General features: G+C 40.9%; 1 protein-coding gene across 5 annotated transcripts in view; it reads left to right on the forward strand.

Annotated features, from left to right (window-relative positions):
- Nucleotides 1-24144, forward strand: part of ATP13A3 (ATPase 13A3) — a 132580-nt gene that overhangs the window by 75214 nt on the left and 33222 nt on the right. For all 5 annotated transcript variants that reach the window (XM_084639271.1, XM_084639273.1, XM_084639269.1 and 2 more), the window contains exons 7-19: nt 4558-4627; nt 5623-5757; nt 9649-9721; nt 12600-12731; nt 13774-13953; nt 18028-18185; nt 18938-19126; nt 20297-20358; nt 21242-21392; nt 21905-22021; nt 23134-23151; nt 23266-23419; nt 23510-23630. In XM_084639271.1, the coding sequence (XP_084495397.1) occupies nt 4558-4627; nt 5623-5757; nt 9649-9721; nt 12600-12731; nt 13774-13953; nt 18028-18185; nt 18938-19126; nt 20297-20358; nt 21242-21392; nt 21905-22021; nt 23134-23151; nt 23266-23419; nt 23510-23630 (1560 nt within the window). The remainder of the gene's footprint in view (nt 1-4557; nt 4628-5622; nt 5758-9648; nt 9722-12599; nt 12732-13773; nt 13954-18027; nt 18186-18937; nt 19127-20296; nt 20359-21241; nt 21393-21904; nt 22022-23133; nt 23152-23265; nt 23420-23509; nt 23631-24144) is intronic.

Genomic DNA, 24144 nt, shown 5'->3' on the forward strand with positions numbered 1-24144 from the left:
ATTAGATAGCTGTGTTTATGGTATTTCTCATAAATGAATAAAATTAAGTGTGATCAGTGTGTGTGGTTTGGATGTTAAACTTCCCTTCAGAAGAACACTTTACATGTATAGCCTTGAATTGAGAAATCATATTAAATTTGAGTGGTCTCCTTTGTGGTTGCTTATATCAGCATTGAATATAGATAGAAATGTTTTTTTTCTAGTCTCTTAAACTGTGTTCATGTCAGATCATTTTTTCAGCAATAGTATTACCATTAACAGTGGAATCAGCAGTGCCTATTGTCTTTGAAAAATAAAGGCTTTAATTGCTTAATTCCTGGCAGGAAATTCTTGTGATGGTTAATCATCTTTTCAAATCCACAAATTGTCAAAAGATTCAGAAATCAATTGCGAATACAATAAGCTGCGTAAGAGATATGACAGGGCTGTTATGAGCTAGCGAGGTGAAGGTGATAAAGTTGGGAGGAAACTGGGTTTGGTGAACACAATGGAGCAAAGTGTATATATCTAGGAACAAAGAATCTAGGCTGTGGTAACAGAATGGGGGACTCTATCCTGGGAAGCAGTGACTCTGAACAAGATTTGAGGGCTGTGGTGCTGTCTCAGGGCCCTTTAAATCTAGCCCCTTTTCCTGGGCTTTTAACCTAGCCGTGTCCCCTTTTCAGGGCTTGGGACACTCCAGCACTGCCCAGAGCGGGAACCCAGGCCCACCCACTACTCAGGGTCTCAACCCAGGGACCTTATACACAGCAGCCACTTAGTGCTTCCTTTACTTGATTGCTGCTACATTCCCTAGGCCTCATCCCACCTGACCTCTTTACTTCTGTCTGGTACCTTAGGACTAGAGTTCTCAGAGCCTCTCACTCTCAGGTTTAGCAAATGCAGCCCATTGAGCTCCTTTGACCACAGAGGAGCACCCTTCTGGTCTCAGCCAGGGACTGGTCCTTTTATCTGAGCCTGCTGGGCTCTGATTGGCTGCTTCCACAAGGCCCATCTAGGTGGGCCTGGAGGACCCATCTCCGCTGCTCCTTCCTGGGATAGAGTGTAGTGGGACCTTGGGGCCTCCAGCAGGTGCCTCAGAGTGCCTGGTACACCCCATCCCACTTATCTTCAGAAAAACAGTAATTAATAAATAGGAATTTTGTTTCAACTTCTGACTTTTAAGTGTATTTTATAAGATAGGTAGGGTGTTTGCCCATTTCCAGTCCTCTGGAATGTCACCTGTCCTCCATGAGTTGTTGATGATTGCCTCAGCTAGTTCCTTAAAGTATCCGAGGATTAATTTTGTCAGGCCCTGCCAACTTGAATATATCTAACTTATCTAAATATTCTTTAATCTGTTCTTTCCCTATTCTGGCTTGTGTTCCTTCCCCCTTGTAGTTAATATTAATTGGGTTAAGCCTCTAGTCACAATGCACCTTTTTAGCAAAGACCTGAAGCAAAAATAGGCATTAAACTCTAAGCAGACTTCTTGGTGTCATATTAGCTTGCTTTCCCCATTAAATAGTGGACCTATGCTTTCCTTTGTCTTTCTCTTGCTTATAAGAATATAAGAATGGCCATACTGGGTCAGAGCAATGGTCCATCTAGCCCAGTATCCTGTTTTCCCACAGTGGCTGGTGCCATATGCTTTAGAGGGAGGGAGCAGAACAGGATATTTTGAGTGATTGTTGCCCTGTTGTCCAGTCCTAACTTTTAGCAGTCAGAGGTGTAGGGACACCCAGAGCATGGGGTTGCATTCGTGACCATGTTGGCTAATAGCCACTGCTGGACCTATTCTCCATGAACTTAATTAATTCTTTTTTGAACCCAGTTATACTTTTGGTCTTCACAACATGTCCTGGCAATGAGTTCTGTGTTGTGTGAAGAAGTACTTCCTTTTGTTTGTTTTAAGCCTGCTGACTGTTAATTTCATTGGATGATCCCTGGTTCATGTTTTATGTGAAGGGGTAAATAACACTTCCTTATTTACTTTCTCCACACCATTCATGATTTTATAGAGCTATATGATATCTCCCATCAGTTATCTCTTTTCCAAGCTTTAAGGGTCCCAGTCTGTTTAATCGCTCCTCATATAGAAGCTGTTCCATACCCCTCGTCATTTTTGTTGCTCTTTTCTGTACTTTTTAGAATTCTAATATCCTTTTTGGAGACGGGGTGACCAGAACTACGGGCAGTGTTCATGGTGTGAGTGTACCACAGATTTATGTAGTGGCATCATGATATTTTCTGTCTTATCTGTCCCTTTCCTAATGGTTCCTAACATTCTGGTAGCTTTTTTGACTGCTGAGGCACACTGAGCAGATGTTTTCAGAGAACTCTCCACAATGACTCCAAGATCTCTTTCTTGAATGGTAACAGCTAGTTTAGATCCCATCATTTCATATGTATAGTTGGGATTATGGTTTCCAATGTGCATTACTTTGCATTTATCAACACTGAATTTCATCTGCCATTTTTTTGCCCAGTCACCGAGATCTCTTTGTAACTCTGCAGCATGCTTTGGACCTAACTATCTTGAGTAAACTCTTCTATTGTAAACTCCTAATGTATTTGTAGAGCCTCTTCTTATTGCCTCTAATGACCCTTGCTGGGGTAACTCATTTTGTGCCTTAGCCTTTCTGATTTTCTTCCTGTGTGTTTACACTATTCTTTTGTACTCATCCATAGAAATTTGTCCATGTTTCCACTTTTTGTGTGATTCCTTTTGATTTTCAGGTCATTAAAGAGCTCCTCATGGAGCCATATTGGCCTCTTACTGTCCTTCCTATCTTGCCTTCACATTTGAGTTACTTAGCTGTTGTGCCTTTACTGTTGCTTCTTTGAGGAATGCCAGCTCTTCTGACCTCCTTTTCCCTTAGATTTTCTTCCCACGGGACCTTACCTACCAGTTCTGTGAGTTTGTCAATGTCTGTTTTTTTTAAGTCTATTCTCACTCCTTCCTTTCCTTAAGGTCATGAAACCTATCATTTCAGCCAGGTTCCCTTCCACCTTCAGATTCGCAACCAGTTCCTCCCTGTTGGTCAGCATCAAGTCTACAATGGCTGTCCCCCGGCCACTTCCTCCATCGTCCGAAAGAAGTCCCCAGCACATTCCAAGAACTTACTGGACATGTGTTTTGCCATATTACTTTTCCAATAGATATCTGGGTAGTAAAAGTGCCATTATTACCAGGTCTTGTGTTTTGAATATTTCTCTTATTCTAGAAATGCCTAATCCGCTGTCTCCTGGCTTGATCCATAGTAGGTCCCTATCATGATGTCGCACCTGTTTTTCTCCCTTTTATCTTCACCCAGAGACTTTCAGTTAATCTGCCCCTCAGTTCTTTCGGGACCGCTGAACAGGTGTATATATTCCTGCTGTGTAAGGCAACACCTCCTCCCTTTTGTCCTTGCCTGTCCTTCCTGAACAAGCAATATGCCAGTTATGAGATTTATTCCACCAGGTCTCTGAGATGCCAGTTAAGTCATAATTTAGCTTGTGTACTGAGACTTCCAGTTCTTCGTATTTGTTCTCCATATTCCTTGCATTGGTGTATAGACTTCTAAGATGGTGAGCAGTTTCTTGCAGAGATTTCCCTCTTGTTACTCCTATGACCCTATTGTAAATTTCCATTTCTCCTCCTCCTCCCCTGCTTCCAACCCTCTTCAGGGTCACCTATTTTAATACTTACCTATGGGCTTTTGTCAGCTGGCCCCTCTGCACCGAGTTTAAAGTCCTCATCACTAGATTGGCTAGCTGATGTCCCAAAAGGCTCTTCCATTTTTTTGTCAAGTGGACAAAGCAGTCCTCCTTCATGGAAAAGCATCCCATGGTTGAGGAAAGTAAAGCCCTCCTGTCAACGTAACCTGTGTAGCCATGCATTCATCTCCAGGATGTCTGTCCCTGCCTGGGCTTATGCCTTCAACTGGCAGGGTGAATGAGAACATCACCTGAGGTCCAGACCCTTTCATCCTCATTCTCAGAGTCCTGTAGTTGTTTTTATCTGCTCAGGGTCATCTCTTGTGCATGTGGTGTTGGCAATGACATCACACTTACATGTAGCTTGCTATCCACTGTTATCTCTAAATCTTTCTCTTACTATTTCCAGGTCACCGTTCTTTGGTTTTGTATGTGTTTTTTCTTCTCTACAGTTCTATGTTTTCATGTAGCATCACATATTATTATATGTAGATCATTATCTTCATCTCTTCAGGTCATTTTGTGTTTAGGGTTTTTTCTGTTGTATGCTTGGTAGCTCTCAGATTTTTTTGGCATCACCAGAAAATTCAGTTGTGGGTCAACGTATATCTAGATCATAAATACCTGAAAGTTCAAGGCCTGCAGTGTCTCCTCCAGACATAATTTTTTTTCTACTCACTGCTGATACGTTTGTCTATTATTCATCCTCACCTAGCATTTAAAAGGCTATATTGACTGTGTGAAAGACAATCTAACACTCTCAAATGAATGGGAAGATAAAGTGCTGTAAAATAATTGAGGTTAAAATAGCAGTAATGTGGTATAAATTATCTACAACCAGAGAGCAACTAACTTTTTGGCTCTCCCTCCATACAGAAAAGTATTCTATGGAGTAAATGAAATTGCCGTGAAAGTGCCTTCCATTTTTAAGCTTCTGATTAAGGAGGTAAGAACTTTTTTTGTTTTTAAAAAAAAGTACTATATAGAATTAATAAATATTTGGAGTGTCACTGAATGTGTGAGAGGTTTCAAATGGGGATTATTTTGTATAAAGTAAATTTTAGCCCTTTTCTTCACTAGTGAGATTGACCTTAGTATTTCTTAGACTTCCAGATCAGGGAGCGCCAACAGCTGCAGGCTTTGTGGGGCCCAGAGGCCAGTTCTGTAATGCTCTTGTTATTTAGACTCAGATCATGTCAGGGCTCTATAGAGAGAGTTACAGAGCAAAACCCATGCTGCGTCTGGCCCTTGCCAGGTCTCTACTCATGAGCACTAAATATACTTGTCACAAACTGTAAACGTGGTAAAGACTCGATAAGAGTATTCACCAGATAAGTGAGTCTAAACTGCATGTTTATCTTTCATTTTTTTTGTATCTTCTCATGGAGATACAAACAAATGACTAGAGTTGTTTTGTTTTATGGATAATGTGGTTTTTAAACTCACTGAGCTAGCAGTTACTCCTGAAGTTTGGGCTCCTTAGGAAAATAAACTTGCCAGACCTTCAGCTGTGCAGTTGTCTGGATACCAGTTCCCTTGTTAGTCAAGTTAAAATTATCTTTTTTTCTTGAGGCTGCTGTTAAGTGTTCAGTATCATTGGAAGTAGAGATAGCAAAAGTTGGAGAAAATGTTTTGGCCAACTTCTGCTCTTACTTGCACAGGCTACTCCCATTGACTTCATTGAGAACCGTTTGCCTTTAGAATTTGGCCCTTTTTAAGGAAATCACTCTGTGATTTTGTAATTTACTCTGGCACATGAAGTGAACTGTTAGTGGAAAACAGGACGCACATAGGCAAAACTTTGAAAACGTTTTGTAAGACAGAAGGAACTGAAAAGCCTAAGTTTCTCCCACTGAGAATAAGTTGAATTTATTTTGGACTAATATAGGAGAAGGGTTACATTTGATGTAACCTTAGTATGTTTTTTTTTCTCTCTCTCAGGTTCTAAATCCGTTTTACATTTTCCAACTGTTCAGTGTGATATTGTGGGTCACTGATGAATATTACTACTATGCATTAGCGATTGTGATTATGTCTATGATATCCATTGTTAGCTCACTGTACACCATTAGAAAGGTAAGTTCAAATTAACATAGTTGTCATCACAAATATGATTTTTACTAGAGTACACATTTCAAAATCATTCCCTGAAAACCCTACTTTAAAGTTTTTAACTTCATTGTGTGTGAAATTTTGAGATGAAATTGACTCCAAAGAACTCAATGTTTAAAACAACCTCCCCCCCGCCCCTCCGGCTTTTTTTTTTTCCAGAAAGGGAGATAAGACCATTTAGCTATGTTTAAAGTGTATAAGAATCCTTTACCTAAAGTCCTTCACATGCTCTGTGCTGTGGAGATACTGTTTACATCTGCAAAAATTTACCTAACTTATGTGGATTAGTGAGGGTAAGAGAATGGTCCAAGTTATGAAAGTTGGATGCAGTCAGACCTAGAGTTCCTGGGTGCTTGGATTTGGTTTCTCAGTTTGACCCCCATAAACAGATATACAGAGGTCAAACTGAAAAACATGTGGCCTTGGGGTTGGGTCGTGTTGAATGTTTACCTCCTGTTGGCCAAAGGGAGGAATGACACTACAACTCCTAGTTCAGTCTTATGGTTCATTACAATACTTACAGATTACTTGTTGATACTGGTTGCTCCACCTTGTATGGACGATTCCTCGGAAGAGAGAATGAAGGGGGTTGAGCCTCAGCACTGTCACACAGTGAACTGCAAATCTGGTGATCTACTTTTAGTGCAGAGATTGGGGTTGCAGTTTACTGAAGTTGAAATTAATGAGATTATCATATAGTTTGTGGGACTCTGAATTCAGAGCCAGGAAGTCTTGACTGAAGACAGAACTACCATGGAACCATTTAAAAGCAATGTTCAATAGTTCGAGGTCAGAGAAGACTTTTGGCTCTTTTTTTAAAAAGAGCAGCAATTAAAGTTCACAATCAAGCTCTGCATTTTTAAAATGTATAGAAATTAGTGAGTATGAAGTTTGCATTAGAATTAGAGCAGAGAGAATAATTCATTTTTCAGTTTGGGAGCTGAACCGAAAAATATGATGATAAAAAAATCAGTTTGGGTCAATCCAAAATTGAAATTTTTAGATTTCTGACTGAAACAAGAAATGCCCCAAAATTAATTTTGATTTTTACTCCCCAGGACCTGAAGCTGCTGAGTTAAGAGCTATGAAACTGACAGTGTCAGTTTCACTCAGCAGCAGAGGGCTCCTGCAGCTCTGGAGCAGCCCTGCCATGCCCAGCTAGGGACACCAGGACTCCAGGCCTATGGCTACACTGCAATAAAACACCCCCAGCTGATTGGGCTCATGGGGCTCAGGCTGCAAAATGGTAAAACTGCAGTGTAGACATTTGGGCTCCGTAGACGTTCGGGTCCTGCGAGCCCAAGCCAGCCGTGGTGTTTTATTGCAGTGTAGCAATACCCTGGAGTCCAGAGTTGGGAATCTGGGGCTTCCAGGATTGCCAGGGAGTGGGGAGCCTTGAAGCCCTGGCATGGCAGGTGTGCCCTGAGCCACAAACCCTAGAAATGCCGAAGTCTGCGGCTCTAGGGAAGTTCCCTGGTGGGTCTGCCCTGGAGCTGTGAACCTGGCAGCACTGGGGTCACCAGCACCCTGCTGTGGAAACACTGCCTTGGATTTGCTGAAATGTCATTGAATCCAAATATATTGGGTTCAGCAAATCGGCGTTTTCTGATGAAGCAAAGTTTCATCAGAAAATTTCTGATCAGCTTTAATTAGCATTTGTTCAGTGAATTTGCACTCCCTCTCAAGAAGCCTGGGTAAAAATATGGGCCTTGCACTGCTCCTTAAAGCTTGACACATTCCAGGTTTTTTGGTCCAAATTCATTTCCTAAAATATTCTATATGAATGGGTCCCATAGTACTATGCAGTTCAAGGTCATTTAAAGAAGCTTATTCTGTGGCATGATAGAGTATGGACCTAGAACATGCAGTGTCAACTGACAGCTCTCCGTCACACCTACTCTAAAGAACTCGGAGAAGAACCCACACCACAGTTTACCCAGGAATTTAAAGATATCATCAAATCTTTCCCCACACAACCCCAAGAGAAACTCTACAAACTCATTCCCCAAGAACCCACCCCAGGGACCTTCTACATCTTTCCAAAGACACACAATCAAAGAAACCCTGGCAGACCCATCATATCTGGCCACAGCACTCTTACTGAAGGAATGTCAGGACTCATAGAAACCATCCTCAGACCACTCATCACACAAAGGGCCAGCTTCCTCCAGGGTACAACCGACTTCCTTCACAAACGCTGCAACATTAACAACCTCCTTCAGAACACCATCCTCACCACCATGGATGTCACTTCCCTACACATCGATATCCCTCACAATGACGGCATGACTGCCTGCCTCAAATATTTACAAGACAATGGACAACCCTCAGTTATCCACCCCAAACACAAAGCCAAACTCATTCATTTCATCCTCACCCACAACAATTTTCCATTCAACAACAGTCACTGTGTCCAACCCATGGGTACTAGGATGCTCCCAACATGCCAACCTCTTCATGGGCCACCCTGAAGAGGAATTTCTGGACAAATGGACCACGAAACCAATGACGTACCTGAGGAACATGGATTACATTTTCCTCCTCTCGGCAGACAGCTTAAACTCCCTCATAGATTTCCACCACAACTTCAGTGACGGGTGCTGGTTGCTCAAACTCTCTCTGGAGCACTTCCACATGAGCATCAGCTTCCTGAACACAACAGCAAGCTACAACAATGGAACCTGACAGACAACGATATGTAAGAAACCCATGGATCACCACACCTCCTTTACAGATCCCATAACCACCTCAAACACATCAAGGAATCTGTTATCTACAGCGTGCTCAGATACCACAGAATTTGCTCTGAGGAGAAAGTCCAGGATATACACCTTAACACACTCAAAGCCACCTTCACCAAACAAGAACACTCCACAAGAGAAATAGATCACATCATGGAATAGGCCACCAAAATACCCCAAGAGAACCCCTCTCCTTCTGCACACTCCTACCACAACATGCTGGAACCCATATAGGGTATCATCAAACAACTACAACCCCTGCTCGATGGGGACCTGATCAGGAAAGATTTCTTTCAGGAACCTCTACTTCTGGCCTTCAACCTACCCCCCAGCCTCTCCAAGCTCATCATCAGAGCAAGCTCCTCACAGACCAGGAAACACCAACTCAAAGCGGCACCAGACCCTGCCAGAACAACAGATGCAAAATCTATGGTCATATGTCCACTGCCTCAATGCTCAACACCCCCCACAAGACATCTTTCGAGATCCATGTGTCTTACACATGCTCATGACAACATGTGGTATATGTTATCCAGTGCACTAAATGCTCAAACAACAACTATGTGGGTGAATCACTGAGCACCAGACAATCACTGAGCTCTCTAATAAATTCTCACAGGAAAATGATGAAAGACAAAAACACCCTATCACCTGTGTCACTTCACAAAGTGATCAATCTATATGTGATCTATCAGTCCTAGTCCTCAAAGGAAACTTGCACAGTACCTTTGAAATACGAGTCTCGGAGCTTAAATTCATAATCCTGCTAGATACTACAAATCATGGACTGAACAGAGACACTGGATTTATGGCTTATTACAACAATCTATAACCTACTAACAACCTCCCCGCCCCCAGCTGCCACCCTCCCACTTCCTTTAACACTTCCCAAGTCATAGGGGGAAAGAGCCACTTCACCATGAACAGTCCCTTGAATTACGTGTTAGCTCCTTCTGCTAACCTTAAAGAGCTCTGTGTAAGCTTGAAAGTTTGTGTCTCTCCCCAACAGAAGTTGGTCCAATAAAAGATATGACCTCCCCCACCTTGTCTCTCTATGGATCTAGAAGACTGTTAATGCTTCTAATTAGTGACTTGTTCTTTTCCCCCCTTCCAGCAATATATTATGTTACATGACATGGTGGCAGCTCACAGCATTGTCAGAGTTTCTGTCAGCAGAGCGAATCAAGGTGAGTTGCCCTAGTTGAAAAGATAAATCTAAAACTGGTCCTTAATGAATAGTTAAAAATCAATACAGGTCATTGCGTAGTTCTATATGATTAAAGCAATTGGGTCCTTGTGATCTCTTAGCAACATTGCTCAATAAAAGGGGTAAGTGGAAGTTAAAAGTTGAGAAAATAATCTACTTGAGTGTCTTCTTCCAGATGATCAGCTCAATATTTATGCTGGAGCAGATCTAGACTAGCCCCTCGTGTCTCTCACCCATTTTCTTTTATCTACCTCTCCATGCATATAGCAAACATTGCAATATCCTACTTCTGGCCTAAGGATAAAAATAGAAACCCCACAGGGAGATATTTTTTAGTACCTTTCAGTAAATCAGAGCCGGAGCTGTAAACTCCTTTGGCAGCCACATCTCCAACTATTGCAGGTTCTGCTGGCATGGTTCTCATAACAGAAGAACTAGAGGTCACCAAATTAAATTAACAGGCAGCAGGTTTAAACCAAACAAAAGGAAGTATTTCTTCACAGAATGCACAGTCAACCTGTGGAACTCCTTGCCAGAGGATGTTGTGAAAGCCAAGGCTATAACAGGGTTCAAAAAAGAACTAAATAAGTTCATGGAGGATAGGTCCATCAATGGCTATTAGCCAGGATGGGCAGGGATGGTGTCCCTAGCCTCTGTTTGCCAGAAGCCAGGAATGGGTTACGGGATGGATTACCTGATGATCCCTCATTAAGTAACCGGCCTACCTGTTAGTCAGTGAGGGGGGCAGGGAAATAATAACAGAAAATGTGGAAATGACAGAGGTGCTTAATGACTTCTTTGTTTTGGTTTTCACCAAGAAGGTTGTTAGTGATTGGAAGTCTAACGTAGTGAATGCCAGTGAAAATGAGGTAGGATCAGAAGAGGCTAAAATAGAGAAAGAACAAGTTAAAAATTACTTGGACAAATTAGATGTCTTCAAGTCACCAGGGCCTGATGAAATGCATCCAAGAGTACTCAAGGAGCTGACTGAGGAGATATCTGAGCCAGTAGCGATTATCTTTGAGAAGTCGTGGAAGACGGGAGAGATTCGAGAAGACTGGAAAAGGGCAAATATAGTGCCCATCTATAAAAAGGGAAATAAGGACAACCCGGGGAATTACAGGCCACTCAGTTAAACTTCTATACCCAGAAAGATAATGGGGCAAATACTTAAATCAATTTGCAAACCTCTAGAAGATAATAAGGTGATAAGTAACAGTCAGCATGGATTTGTCAACAAACAAATCATGTCAAACCAACCTGATAGCTGTCTTTGACAGGGTAACAAGCCTTGTGGGTGGGGGGACGTGGTAGATGTGGTATATCTTGACTTTAGTAAAGCTTTTGATACTATCTCTCATGACCTTCTCATAAACAAACTAAGGAAATGCAGCCTAGATGGAGCTACTATAAGGTGGTTGGAAGACTGTTCCCAGAGAGTAGTTATCAGTGGTTCACAGTCATGCTGGAAGGGCATAACGAGTGGGGTCCCGAAGGGATCAGTTCTGGGTCTGGTTCTCTTCAATATCTTCATCAATTATTTAGATAATGGCATAGAGAGTATACTTATAAAGTTAGTGGACGATACCAAGCTGGGAGGGGTTGCAAGTGTTTTGGAGGATAGGATTAAAATTCAAAATGACCTGGATAAACTGGAGAAATGGTCTGAAGTAAATAGGATGAAATTCAATAGGGACAAATGCAAAGTACTCCACTTAGGCAGGAACAATCAGTTGCACACATACAAAATGGGAAAGGACTGCCTAGGAAGGAGTACTGTGGAAAAGGATCTGGGGGGTCAGAGTGGACCACAAGCTAAATTTGAGTCAACAGTGCAACGCTGTTGCAAAAAAAGAGAACATCGTTCTGGGATGTATTAGCAGGAGTGTTGTAAGCAAGTCACGAGAAGAAATTCTTCCGCTCTACTCTGTGCTGATTAGGCCTCAACTGGAGTACTGTGTCCAGTTGTGGGGACCACATTTCAGAAAGGATGTGGACAAATTGGAGAGAGTCCAGTGAAGAGCGACAAAAATGATTAAAGGTCTAGAAAACATGACCTATGAGGGAAGATTGAAAAAATTGGGTTTGTTTAGTCTGGAAAAGAGAAGACCGAGAGGGGACATGATAAGTTTTCAAGTATGTAAAAGGTTGTTACGAGGAGGAGGAAAAATTGTTTTTCTTAACCTCTGAGGCTCGGAGAAGAAGCAATAGGCTTAAATTGCAGCAAGGGGAAGTTTAGGTTGGACATTAGGAGAAACTTCCTAACTGTCAGGGTGGTTAAGCACTGGAACAAATTGCTTAGGGAGGTTGTGGAGTCTCCATCATTGGAGATTTTTAAGAGTAGGTTAGACAAACACCTGTCAGGTATGGGCTACATAACACTTAGTCCTGCTATGAGTGCAGGGGACTGGACTAGATGACTGCTCAACGTCCCTTTCAGTTCTATGATTCTATGATTACCTGGCCTGTTCATTCCCTCTGAGGCACCTGGCATTGGCCACTATTGGAAAACAGGATACTGGGCTAGATGGACCTTTGGTCTGACCCAGCGTGGCCAATTCCCATTCCCCACCTTAACAGGAGTCTTGAGCTGCCTTAGGTTCCTTGTGTGGCAAATTGTTTATTGTATTATTTCTGAGGCACCCATCAGTGTAAAATCAAGGGTCCATAGAGAATGTTAGTGAATCATTAGTTTAATCATTTTAAGTCATACTATTCATAATAGAAACAGCAGCATAATTGCTGTAGCATGGGCCATGGCTGTTATATTCATGCAGGATTCTGTTCCTGGTGCTGATTTGCAAGACTTTACAGTTGCAGAAAAAGAGCTTGTTCTTAAATTCTTGCCTTACTTCCAGAAATAGAAGAGATCCTTTCCACAGACCTTGTGCCTGGAGACATCATGGTGATTCCATCTAATGGGACAATCATGCCCTGTGATGCAGTACTTGTCAGTGGTACTTGCATCGTAAATGAAAGCATGTTAACAGGTGAAGTAAAATTTACATCCTGGATGGCTGAACTATATGGCTAAAAATGCTAGTTGATAAAGTTATGTCATTGTTCTTTTTCTGAGTTGCAACTTACCTTATCAGAAGGAATTTGTTTACATACCCTGAAATGTGTATTTTTATAATGTACTCAAGACAGTATTGATAGTATTTATACAAATCTTGGCAATATTAATGTTATTTAATAAGCATTTATATTGTGGTACTGCCTATAAGCCAACTAGATCAGGGCCTCATTATGCAAGGTGCTATTCTCTTTATTTGTATAATTAAAGGGGTAATGAGAAGGTGTCTTCATCTCACTGTTCTTATTTAGCTCTCTTTTATTTTCACTGTGTTAGTTAAAATAAGCATGTTTCTGTTAAGTAAGGAATCTGCAAGCTGAGAGTTTAAGAATTCTCAAATGTAAGGTCCTAAAATGTGAACCGTACTAAAAGATACGTCCGTGCAAAGCTTTTGGATCGCCTTTCCTTTCGGCAAGATAAGTGTTGGTTTCGAGCTGGGTCATGTTTAATTGCTAGGCATGATAGTATTTTGGTTTTGTTTATAAGTGTTGAACTTGCTACATGAATAATTAGCAAGCCAATGATCAAACCTGGGTAAAGGTGGGTTGAGGGAGATGTGCGAGCACAGCTTACTAAGGGGAGCCTTGCCTGTATCCAGCGACTCTCCACAGCAACGGGTCGATGTATTGTGTGACGGGTTTTCACTACAACCAGCGGCACTTTTATGTTTTGCTACCCGATGCAGCGATTTACAGGAGGGAAGCCTGGGAGTCAAGACTCTTGGATTCCGGGGGAGGTCTAGAAGGTTAAAGAATGGGATAATGGGAATTAGGATTCCTGGGTTCTTTTCCCAGGTGTGTTACTGCCTGGCTGGGTTAACTTAAGCAGATCACTTTACTTCTCTGTTATAAAATGGGGATACCACTCACTATTATAGAAAGTGCTTTGAGAGCTGTGGATGAGATTATTATTTGTATTTGATTTGGACGAACTGAAGAGCTTTTTTTCCATTTAAGGTGAAAGTGTTCCTGTAACAAAGACTAATCTCCCAAATCCTGCAGAAGACCCAAAAGCAATGGGAGATGAAATCTACAGTCCAGAAGTACATAAGCGACACACTTTGTTCTGTGGGACCAATGTCATTCAAACCCGTTTTTATACTGGAGAACGAGTCAAAGCCGTAGTTGTGAGAACAGGTACAAATTTTAATTGTTCTAACTTATTTGCATACTGTTTGATTTTTATAGTTATGTCTATCTGCTGCTTTCTACCTTTTGTCGGTTAATTTAGCTGTATTAAATAGATATTTGCTTTAGGGAATAACAAAGTTACTTCTAAAACTTTTTTACAATGGTACTTGATAATGCCTTGCAGGCTATTGAGTTTTCAGCACTGACAAACCAATTAACCATTAGAGTCAAGGGATTTAAAACATGCCTAGAAACATTTGCAGTAGCATTAAACTCAGTTTGCAGTGTTTTTGCTCAAGAGTGTGTTGTGTCTATTTCTTTGATTTTTTTTTCTTTTAGATACACTTGCCTGTCTCTCACGTTGAAGAAGTAAATATATTTAAAAGGCAGTCTCTGCCCAAAAATGGCAGACACCTTGTTGTATATTCACTAGCTTTATTTATAAGACTATACTTAGTCATATTAATATTCTGGATTACAGAGCTATTAAAGTACTGAGAAGTATCATTTTAAAACTCTGCATAGGATTCCCCGGAATAGCTGTCAGTGTGTTGCAAGTCTGTTCCTTAAAAAGAAGCCTACCTATAGACCTATGCGTAAACCATAGTTCTAGACAGGAGAGCTAGATTTAGCTTGAATAAAACACTGTGAGCTTTCTAAAGGAGTTTCCCAGTAAAATCATTAAACCCCTAACAGCTTTTCATCAATGCCTGAATAAGATGCATGGATAGATGATTTTCATTTTTAATATAGGCATGGACTAATCATCTTCTATTCTAATCTTACTGCTGTGTGTTTTTTAAAAACATCTAACTCATTTTTTTCTGTAGTTTTATTTTAATCTTATTTCCTTTCTATTTTATAGTAGTTTTTTTCTAGTAGACATATGTTTGGACTACTATTAAAGACCAAAAATTATTTTCAAAAGACAAATTTTGATAGAAACACTGCATATGTTCAGTTTAAATTCTTCTTTTCTTTCTGATTCATTTTGTTTTTCATTTTCATTGATTTCTGAGTTCTTTAGGTAGTGGAGGGTTGGAACCTGAGGAATGTCAGTGCAGATATGTTAAATGTAAACATTCTTAAAATTATATATCGTTTTCTTTCTGCATGTAAAATATGTAGTCTACAAATAACCTCTGGCAAAGGAGCCCAGTAGTCTCACTTCCTGCCTTGACTTCAGATTAAAGGCAATATCGTAAATTGCCCTTCATCATACTGAGGTCTGTAGACGTTCATAGTTCTGCATAGTCCATAGTTTAAGTACCATGTTAATTCAAGTAAAACCTAGCTTTGAATTTTTTCAGAAGGGCCTCAATGTGGATATACCAATGTCCAAGCCAAAAGGTCAAGTCTCTGTAGTATAATTTTACCAGGAGCATGTTGAAGAAAAGGACATTTTGTACAAATCCTAACATTAAATGCTTCGTTAGGTCAACAACCTTATTCCAGACTCGCAAGGTCATAGAGCAAAACCTTGGAACTTCATTCTGCCTCTTATGGAATTATCCAGATTGAACCCCGGCCAGGAAGTGTCCTTATACTTTCTGTTCATTAAACAACTCCCAAGAGCTACTGTCTCTGCTTAGATACATTTTTTAAATTAGGAGCTTTCTCAGATTAGACCCAATATTGTTCTTTTAATTCTGACTGGTAGTCCTGTCATAGCACTCATTCCCTTAATATGTTCAAGAATATTATTTATTTTGAACATCAAAGTCCAGTTCCTAGAAGTTCTGACAGTGTCAGGCCAGAGAAGTCAAGTCTCATGTATTGAGATCTGCTATGTGAGCAAATGTCCACAAGTTCCTAAATTCACCAGATTTTACATATTGGCCATCCAGTGTTTAGCCAATGCCATTTTTGGGCAGAATTTTTCTCCATGCATTAGGGCCCAGGGGTCACGGGTTTCTTTTCTCACTGCTGGGATGCCTCATTGTGGCTGCATCTGGGGAATAGCTGTGACTGGTGTGATGCCCCCTTCTGTCTCTGCTCCTGGAGCAGCCCCTCTCATGGTCCAGGAGTTAGTGCTTCCTTTTTGAGAGTTGGGATACTCCCTCTTCATGGCTTGGCCTTCGAGCCAGGTCCCTATGTGTCTTCCCCCTTCTGAGGTATCAAAGACTCTCTGTAAGAATTGTCTCAGGCAGTCTTCCAGATCACTGCCCAGACTGTGACACGTCCCCCGTGGCTGATAGGGGAATCTGGGTCTGCTCTCTACTACAGGTTCCAGCTCAGAGACCTTTGAGTCAGCGGCCAAAGTCTTGCTACTGTTTCCCTCAGTCTTTTCCTACTCCACCTCTGCCAAACTTCCTTCTGCACCACCTTCCTCAGGGCCAAGATCCCAGGGGTTCCGCTTGTTTTCTCCTTTTCCCTCTCTAAGCCCAGAGAATGACTACAGGCTTCCATGCTGCAGCCTCCTCCTGCCCTTGCTAATTGGCCTTATACCAGCCCCCTCCTGCTCAGCTGGCCTCCATCCTCAGTCAGGGATTGCTTATCAAACCTAAATGTCCCTCAGATGTGACCTGTCAGGTTACTTAATGCCTCTTGGGCCACATTTACCCTTTTTGGGCTATCATGTGGGGCCCACACTCCATTATAGAAGATCAGGGTGGGAACGGACCTCAGGAGGTCATCTAGTCCAACCCTGTGCTCAAAGCAAGACCAGTCCCCCACTAAATCATTCCAGCCAGGGTTTTGTCAAGCCTGAGCTTAAAAACCTAAGGAAGGAGATTTCACCACCTCCCTAGGTAACCCATTCCAGTGCTTCACCACCCTCCTAGTGAAAAACTTTTTGCTAATATCCAACCTAAACCTCCCCCACTGCAACTTGAGACCATTACTTCTTGTTCGGTCATCTGATACCACTGAGAACTGTCTAGATCCATCTTCTTTGGAACCCCCTTTCAGATAGTGGAAAGCAGCTATCAAATCCCGCCTTGTTCTTCTCTTCTGCAGACTAAATAATCACAGTTCCTTCAGCCTCTCCTCATAAGTCATGTGTTCCAGTCCCCTAATAATTTTTGTTGCCCTCTGCTGAACTCTTTCCAATTTTTCCACATCCTTCTTGTAGTGTGGGGCCTAAAACTGGACACAGTACTCCAGATGAGGCCTCACCAGTGCCGAATAGAGGGGAATGATCATGTCCCTTGATCTGCTGGCAATGCTTCCCTGCTGCAGAAAGGGTTAGAGGGTAACCTATTTCCACTCAGGTTATCTAGTAAGTTTTGCACTGTAGTAAGACTTGGTATCAGATAACAAGCAAGGATTGTCTAAGTCACTTTAGAGCCCATTCCACAAGGGCACAGGCAGCTTCTGGAGCTGAGTTCATACATTTACCTCTAATTATGCCTTGGTTCAAGCTTCCATATCGGAGGCCAACTTTGGCAGGGCTGTCCTGCTGTTACTTTGAAAATAAGACGACTCCTTCCCACCTCCAGGTTTGAGATAACTGCTTGTTAGTCATCTAGAGTGGAATCTCTGTGAGCAATCGCTTGAAAAAAGAACAGTTACTTACCCTGCAGTAACTGTGGTTCTTTGTGATGTGCTGTCCACACAGATTCCATGGCTTCTTTCCCACTAATTCAGAATCCTTTCCTTTTGGAATTCTCATTCATTAAGGAACTGAGTGGCTACTGAGGCCACCCAGCTACGGTGGACACAAGGGCAGGTGGAGTGCAGGCATGGCCCCAACAAATACTGTTATGTAAAAAGAATCCAATCTCACGTGCTTATTAACCCGTGCATGCCTAGAGTGGAGTTTGTGTGGACAATAAATCTTGAAGAACCAGTTACTCTAGGGTAAATAACGGTTCTACGTGCAGGATTGCAGCTAAAGTATAAAGACTATCTGAGTGAAACACTGATAAAACTAAATTTGCTCTTCATCTTTTTAATGATTCAATTCTGGAAGTCAGAATTTGCAGATACAGCATGCTAATAGGTTTAGCACGTACAAAATCTGAGGATCAAAAGACTATCCCAGGATTTTAGTCTCTCAAAGGCTTTTGGTGTATTATTGTATGACATTGCCATTGTTTTCACTTTTAATCTGATACTTTAAAATCCCTCTCATTATAGGCTTTAGTACATCAAAAGGACAGCTTGTTCATTCGATACTGTATCCAAAGCCAACTGACTTCAAACTCTACAGAGATGCCTACATGTTTCTGCTGTTCCTTGTGGTGGTGGCAGGTGTTGGGTTTCTTTACACAGTTGTCAATAGCATACTAAATGAGGTATGGTTACCATCTCTCCATCACCCTACTAATTTATTTTAACTGTAGAGGCTGATCTGTGTTTTGTTAGTAGGGCTGGGTGAGCTTGTGCAAGACAACTTTCTGCAAATACTAAGTCTAATTTTTAAATGAAACCTTTGTGGCTGCATTTGTTTTCTGTGAATGTTGTGGCAGACAAATTTACTGACAGGAATGTTCAGCAAAAAAGCAAAATTTAAGGGAATATTAGAGGAAAGTGAAATTTGAATTTATAATCACAAGCATTTGCACCAGAATACTGATTCTAGAAGTTACTGTGATCCAGAGAAGAAATAGGATACCATGTGACTTATATCTAATCAAAACGAATTAGTTATTGCATAGGCAAAACCTATTACACAGAAATGAGCTACATACCAAGGAGCAGTCATAGAAATTATTTGGTGAGATTATAGAAAATACAAATTTATCAAATTTGTTGCACATTATTCACTCACTTTAACTTTTAACTAATGTATGGGGAAAGATACTAAAGGCTTAAAAGTGTAAACCTTTTAGTACTAGATTGCTAAAATTGTATTGTGCAAGTAAAGTTTTGCTAACTTTCTGAGCACAGCAGAAGCTACCTGTGATAATCCAGGAAGAGATGAAAGGAGCTTCACCTCTGAAATTTGTAGTCCAATACTCCCTTAAACTTAATGTACTAAGGAGAGACTGGTGAATCCTTTGAACTCTGGATTTTTATTCACTTAGTGTACTTTCTTTAACTCTAGGTTCCTGCTCATATAATAATCATTGAGTCTCTTGACATTATAACCATCACTGTGCCGCCTGCACTTCCTGCTGCAATGACTGCTGGGATCGTTTATGCACAGAGACGGTTGAAAAAGATTGGTATCTTCTGCATCAGTCCTCAGAGGATAAATATCTGTGGCCAGTTGAATCTCGTGTGTTTTGACAAGGTTAGATACATTTTAATTCTTTTTTGCTGGTTATTGGCTGGGAAGTGTTGTGTGCAATTTTTAAAAAGCAGCAGTTATAGTTGTGGATACAGTGGCATTCGTAATCATGATTTAAGGGCTAACTTGTTAAAATAAAAAATTTCTATTCCAATAGTTATAGATCCTAAGTGAATTCGTTGGTGGTAGATGCTAAACATAGAAATAACCCTAGCAAATAGTTAAAAATGTGAGTGGAATGTTACTCTCAAAGCTCCAGACGCTATTTTGTCAATAGTTCCAAGAAAGTGTTGTGTGGAGATTGGGTCCAAACTGAAACTGTCTGATGGCCCCCAACCTTCAAGAAAATTCGGATTCCAACTGTGTAGCTCGGCCTCATTTCTCATTTAACTTTAATTAAAATGAAAGGCCAAGCTAATACGTTTAAGGTTGTTCCTTTTGTAGGAATAGGCACAATTAAAAGTCATAAATAGTGCAAGTAAACACAGCTAGTCTGTCTCTTCCTTTCAGCTAGTACTTAATCCAAACTTCTTTCCCCTCTAAATTTTTGTCCTTAAACTGTCTACACAACTGTTTTATTTCTGTTTGGCAGATGTATTCAAAATGGTGTGTTAACGCTGTATAAATAACTACTGCCACTGCTAACGGTTTAGTGCCGACCCTCCCTCTCCAGTTTGGGCTGTTGCTCCTTTGTCCATCTGTTGTCGTTTTCACTTAGAATTCTACTTAAAGGTTTAAGAATTTCGTCTTCCAAAAGGCCTTGTGAGCTCACATAATTGAGGGTTGAGCGGCTGTGTATTCCATCCTGTCCCCATGAGCACAGATAGCTGTAGTTTTTATTACAGACACTGAGCAGTGAATACATAGCACTGGGCCAGTGACATAGTCATATAATTCTGTTTTACAAAATGAATGTTTCCACAAAGCCATATGCAGTTATCAGCAGAATCCATGAGGAAATGTGCTCTTTTTTTTTTCCTCTGTAAAGGTCAGTTAATAAATATCAAATCTGTATTTTGGCTGGAAGGAAAAGTGCAACACTTACTGCTCAAGTGTAACTTCGTTCATTTTCTGCTAATATTTCTGCTGTATCCACTGGCACTTTTCAGAGCCTGCCTCGGCTCTGAAGGCTTTCCCTGTTGATACTGTTTTATTAATTTGTTTTTGTGGTAGACTGGCACTCTTACTGAAGATGGCTTAGATCTTTGGGGGATCCAAAGAGTGGAAAATGCTCGGTAAGGACAAATGTGCTGTAATATTTGCATGGGAGAGAAGTTTGGTTTCATTATTTGTGATTGATATGAGAGCAAATCTGTAACTGGCACTCAGAGACTACAGTGATGAGCATGATAGAAGAACCTGTATAAAGTAGAAAAGAAACTGCGATATTTTCTGTTCCTGAATGTGCACAAAAAAGTGTCTAGAAAGGGGTACATATCAAAATGTGATTAAGACTTGGTGAAAAGTCCATGACACTTTCACACAGCTCTAAAATGTGGGTTAGCTAGCTGAGGTGGGAGGAACCACAATGGAATTATGAACAGAGCACAGAAACCATGCAAACCATGGCTGGGATGATTTAGTTGGGGATTGGTCCTGCTTTGAGCAGGGGGTTGGACTAGATGACCTCCTGAGGTCCCTTCCAACCCTGATATTCTATGATTCAAAGTGATTTGTGAGCTTGGTCTATGCACTTGTTTTTGACTTTATTATCACTGGCTGGTCAGGCTGTTTTATCTGAGTTAGCATGAACTTGATTCAGGCAACCCACTTTTACTTCCTGTGTAGACAGGCCCCATGTGAAGTTACAGGTGATCAAACCAGAGGTGGTTGACTACTTACATAGTGGGGATGGGGATTTCAAAGGAGCCTAAAGGGTGTACATGCCTGTATCCCATTGAAATTCAATGGGAGCTGGTTGCCTAACTCCCTTAGGCTCTACTGTAAATTTCAGCCTGGAGTCTTAATCCATTCCCTGTGTTGTGTGGAAAGGATACGCTTCAAAAGGCTTGTGTATCCAGTGTTCTGCTAATATAACCCTTTGGAATTATCTCATAATAAACTATCGTCGCACAAAGCACATCATCACTTCATTGGCTTTACTGTGTTCTGTGTTAGTTTCCTTTTTCCAGAAGATAGAGCTTGCAATGAGAGCCTGGTGAAGTCTCAGTTTGTTGCTTGCATGGCAACTTGTCACTCACTCACAAAAATTGAAGGAGTGCTTTCTGGGGACCCGCTTGATTTAAAGATGTTTGAAGCCATAGGATGGGTAAGTCCACTGGTTCTTTCAAGGGAATCAGCATTTCTAAGTGCAATAATATGAAATGTCACATAGTCATATGATATATGATCTGTTATATGCTTCCTCAGATTGCAAGATTTAAATTCCTAGGTGTGCTACAGTACTGGAGTGTCACTCTAAAGTGAGTGTGTCAACACAGAAACTCATGTTTTAAAAATACTTATTTCTCATACTGAAACCTAAATTATTGAAACTGAAAGAATTCTTAATATCTAATTTACTTTTCTCCAATCTTGGGAGTGTGGGGTCAGTTTCTGGCACAGTGTGTGCACCCTTTTTTAGCTAAAACTTTTGAAGGGACCTTGGTCTATCTGCTCTTTCATTGGTATTTAATATTGTTGATTCTTAATAGAAATCCTGTTGAGAAAGATCAGTGCTCTTGATGTTGACTACTGGAATTTTTGTTGTTTTCAGAAATATAATTGTCTGATGTAAAGTTAGTTAATGAAAGAAGTGAATTAGGTGTTGTTTTCATTTAGATTCTTGAAGAAGCAACTGAAGAGGAAACAGCTCTTCACAATCGAATAATGCCAACCGTGGTTCGACCTCCAAAACAGCTTCTTCCAGAATCCAAACCTGCCACAAATCAAGAAATGGTACAAAATATCAAAGCAAATATAAACCTCTGTTCTGCACGCATTTTGTTCTTTAGCTTATTAGAGGAGTTAAGAATGGATGCATGTTCCCCATGTATTGTGGTCCTGCAGATCTAATCCTAAACAGGAACAGGACTGGTCACTACTTCTAAGGGAAAATTTAGGGAACACTCGGGTATTGCAGGAGTTGGTGATTGGGTAGAATGCACTACTCCCTTTGACACCAAATTAATGCATCAGTATGATGATGCTCTGACCACTTCTGGTCGTTTTAAAGATACTATGATGCTTTTTGAAACAATTAGGTACCCTTACCTGGTAACTAGTTTGCCTCTGTATGCTCCCCATGTAGTAGCTGCAATATTCTCTGCTTACTTCCTGTCCTTAGGTGTTGAGTGGAGTTGGGAGTGCATTGTTAAACTCGTACCATGTTTCACAACAGGGGTCTGCATTTTAATTCGTATAACAGCGCTGAATTTATAGCAATAAGGAATAATACTTAGCAATTCTCTAGCACCTTCAATCCATGAGTCTCTAAGGGTCTATGGAGAGGGTCCCAGAACCCAACCTCCAGCCTGAGCCTGGAAGTCTGCACAGTAATGAAACAGCCCTGCACGCTTGAGTTGGCTGGCATGGGCCAGCCACAGGGTTTCTTTGCTGCATAGACATACCCCAAGTGCTTCTCAGCCTCTAATGAGTTACACCTCACCACCGTCTGTGAGGCAGGTAAGTTTTCTCCCCATGTGGAAGAACTGAGGCACAGGGACACATAGCACCGCTGTGGCAAAGCTGGGAATAAAATTCTTATCTACTGTTGCCAGGCTCATCCTTTCACTGTTACACCCTATTTGTGAAGTGCTTTGGGATCATTTGGGGTGAAAGGCACTATAGAAATGCAAGACATTAATATCAAACTTATTAAGCCTAATTACAATGCAATGCCATTTAAATTGAAAATCTATCTTGTGGATGCAACTGGCATATTATATTCTTCAGGTGTATTACTGATATGATACATACCTGATAATAGCACTGGAAATACAGCTTGGAAATGAAGCTTTGTAGTAGATTGTTAGAAACAAAGTTGTTTTTTTTTTTTTGGTCTTTTTTAGGAACTATTTGAGCTCTCGGTAAGTGTGAATATTTTTCCCTTTCCTAAGGAAATGGCTTTAAAAAAAATAAATAAAGGGGATAGATATGCCCAGCAACTCTTCCTCCTTTGTTGTCTCTGATCAATTATACAGGCCAGTTATGAGATTGGAATTGTACGTCAGTTTCCGTTTTCTTCTGCTTTGCAACGCATGTGTGTAGTAGCAAGAGTGCTAGGGGAGAAGAGAATGGATGCTTTCATGAAAGGTGCCCCAGAGGTGATTGCCAGTTTGTGTAAACAAGAAACAGGTAAAGGAATAAACTGACTTTTCTCATAGAGTTCAGATGTGGTATGGGAGGTTTTAATAATTTTGTAACTGACTTTTTTTTTTTTTAAAGTTCCTGATGATTTTGAAACCATTTTGGAAGACTACACTAAGCAGGGCTTCAGAGTTATCGCTCTTGCTCACCGAAAATTGGAATCAAAACTTTCATGGCACAAAGCCCAGAATATTAACAGGTAAGAGGGGCTACTTTTAATTGAGAACTAACTTATTTAAGACAATTAATACTAAAACATGCACTATTTACATTCTTTGTACTACTTGAATCGCCTGAAGGCTGCTTATTTTGGTTTTACCTAAATTACATCTACTGTCTATCTCTTTCTTCTGTGTCTACTCACCTGCAGTACTGTGCAGTGGGGTTGATATCCTGGACATTGGGCAGAGAAGCCTAAAGCAAACAAATGACTTTTGGTGATAAAGTGTGTGGTGTCGAACAGCCCTGACACTACAATGTACCATAACTGTTGTGTTGTGGTATCTGATGCAGGTCAACATGACAATCCCCACTTTCTTCACTCTGATGATATAAGCATATTTATGTAACAGAAGGTAATGCGTCCATTAAAGAGTCACTGGGTATGGTGTTCCTCACAACAACCAAACATGGAAGACATAATGGGGATTGTGAACCTGAGTCTACACACTGTTGCACAAGGTCTGCACCCTGTTTGAGTAAGGGAGTTACAG

This window comes from Lepidochelys olivacea (genome assembly GCF_965140295.1).
Source record: "Lepidochelys olivacea isolate rLepOli2 genome assembly, chromosome: 9".
NCBI classification, from domain to species: domain Eukaryota; kingdom Metazoa; phylum Chordata; order Testudines; family Cheloniidae; genus Lepidochelys; species Lepidochelys olivacea.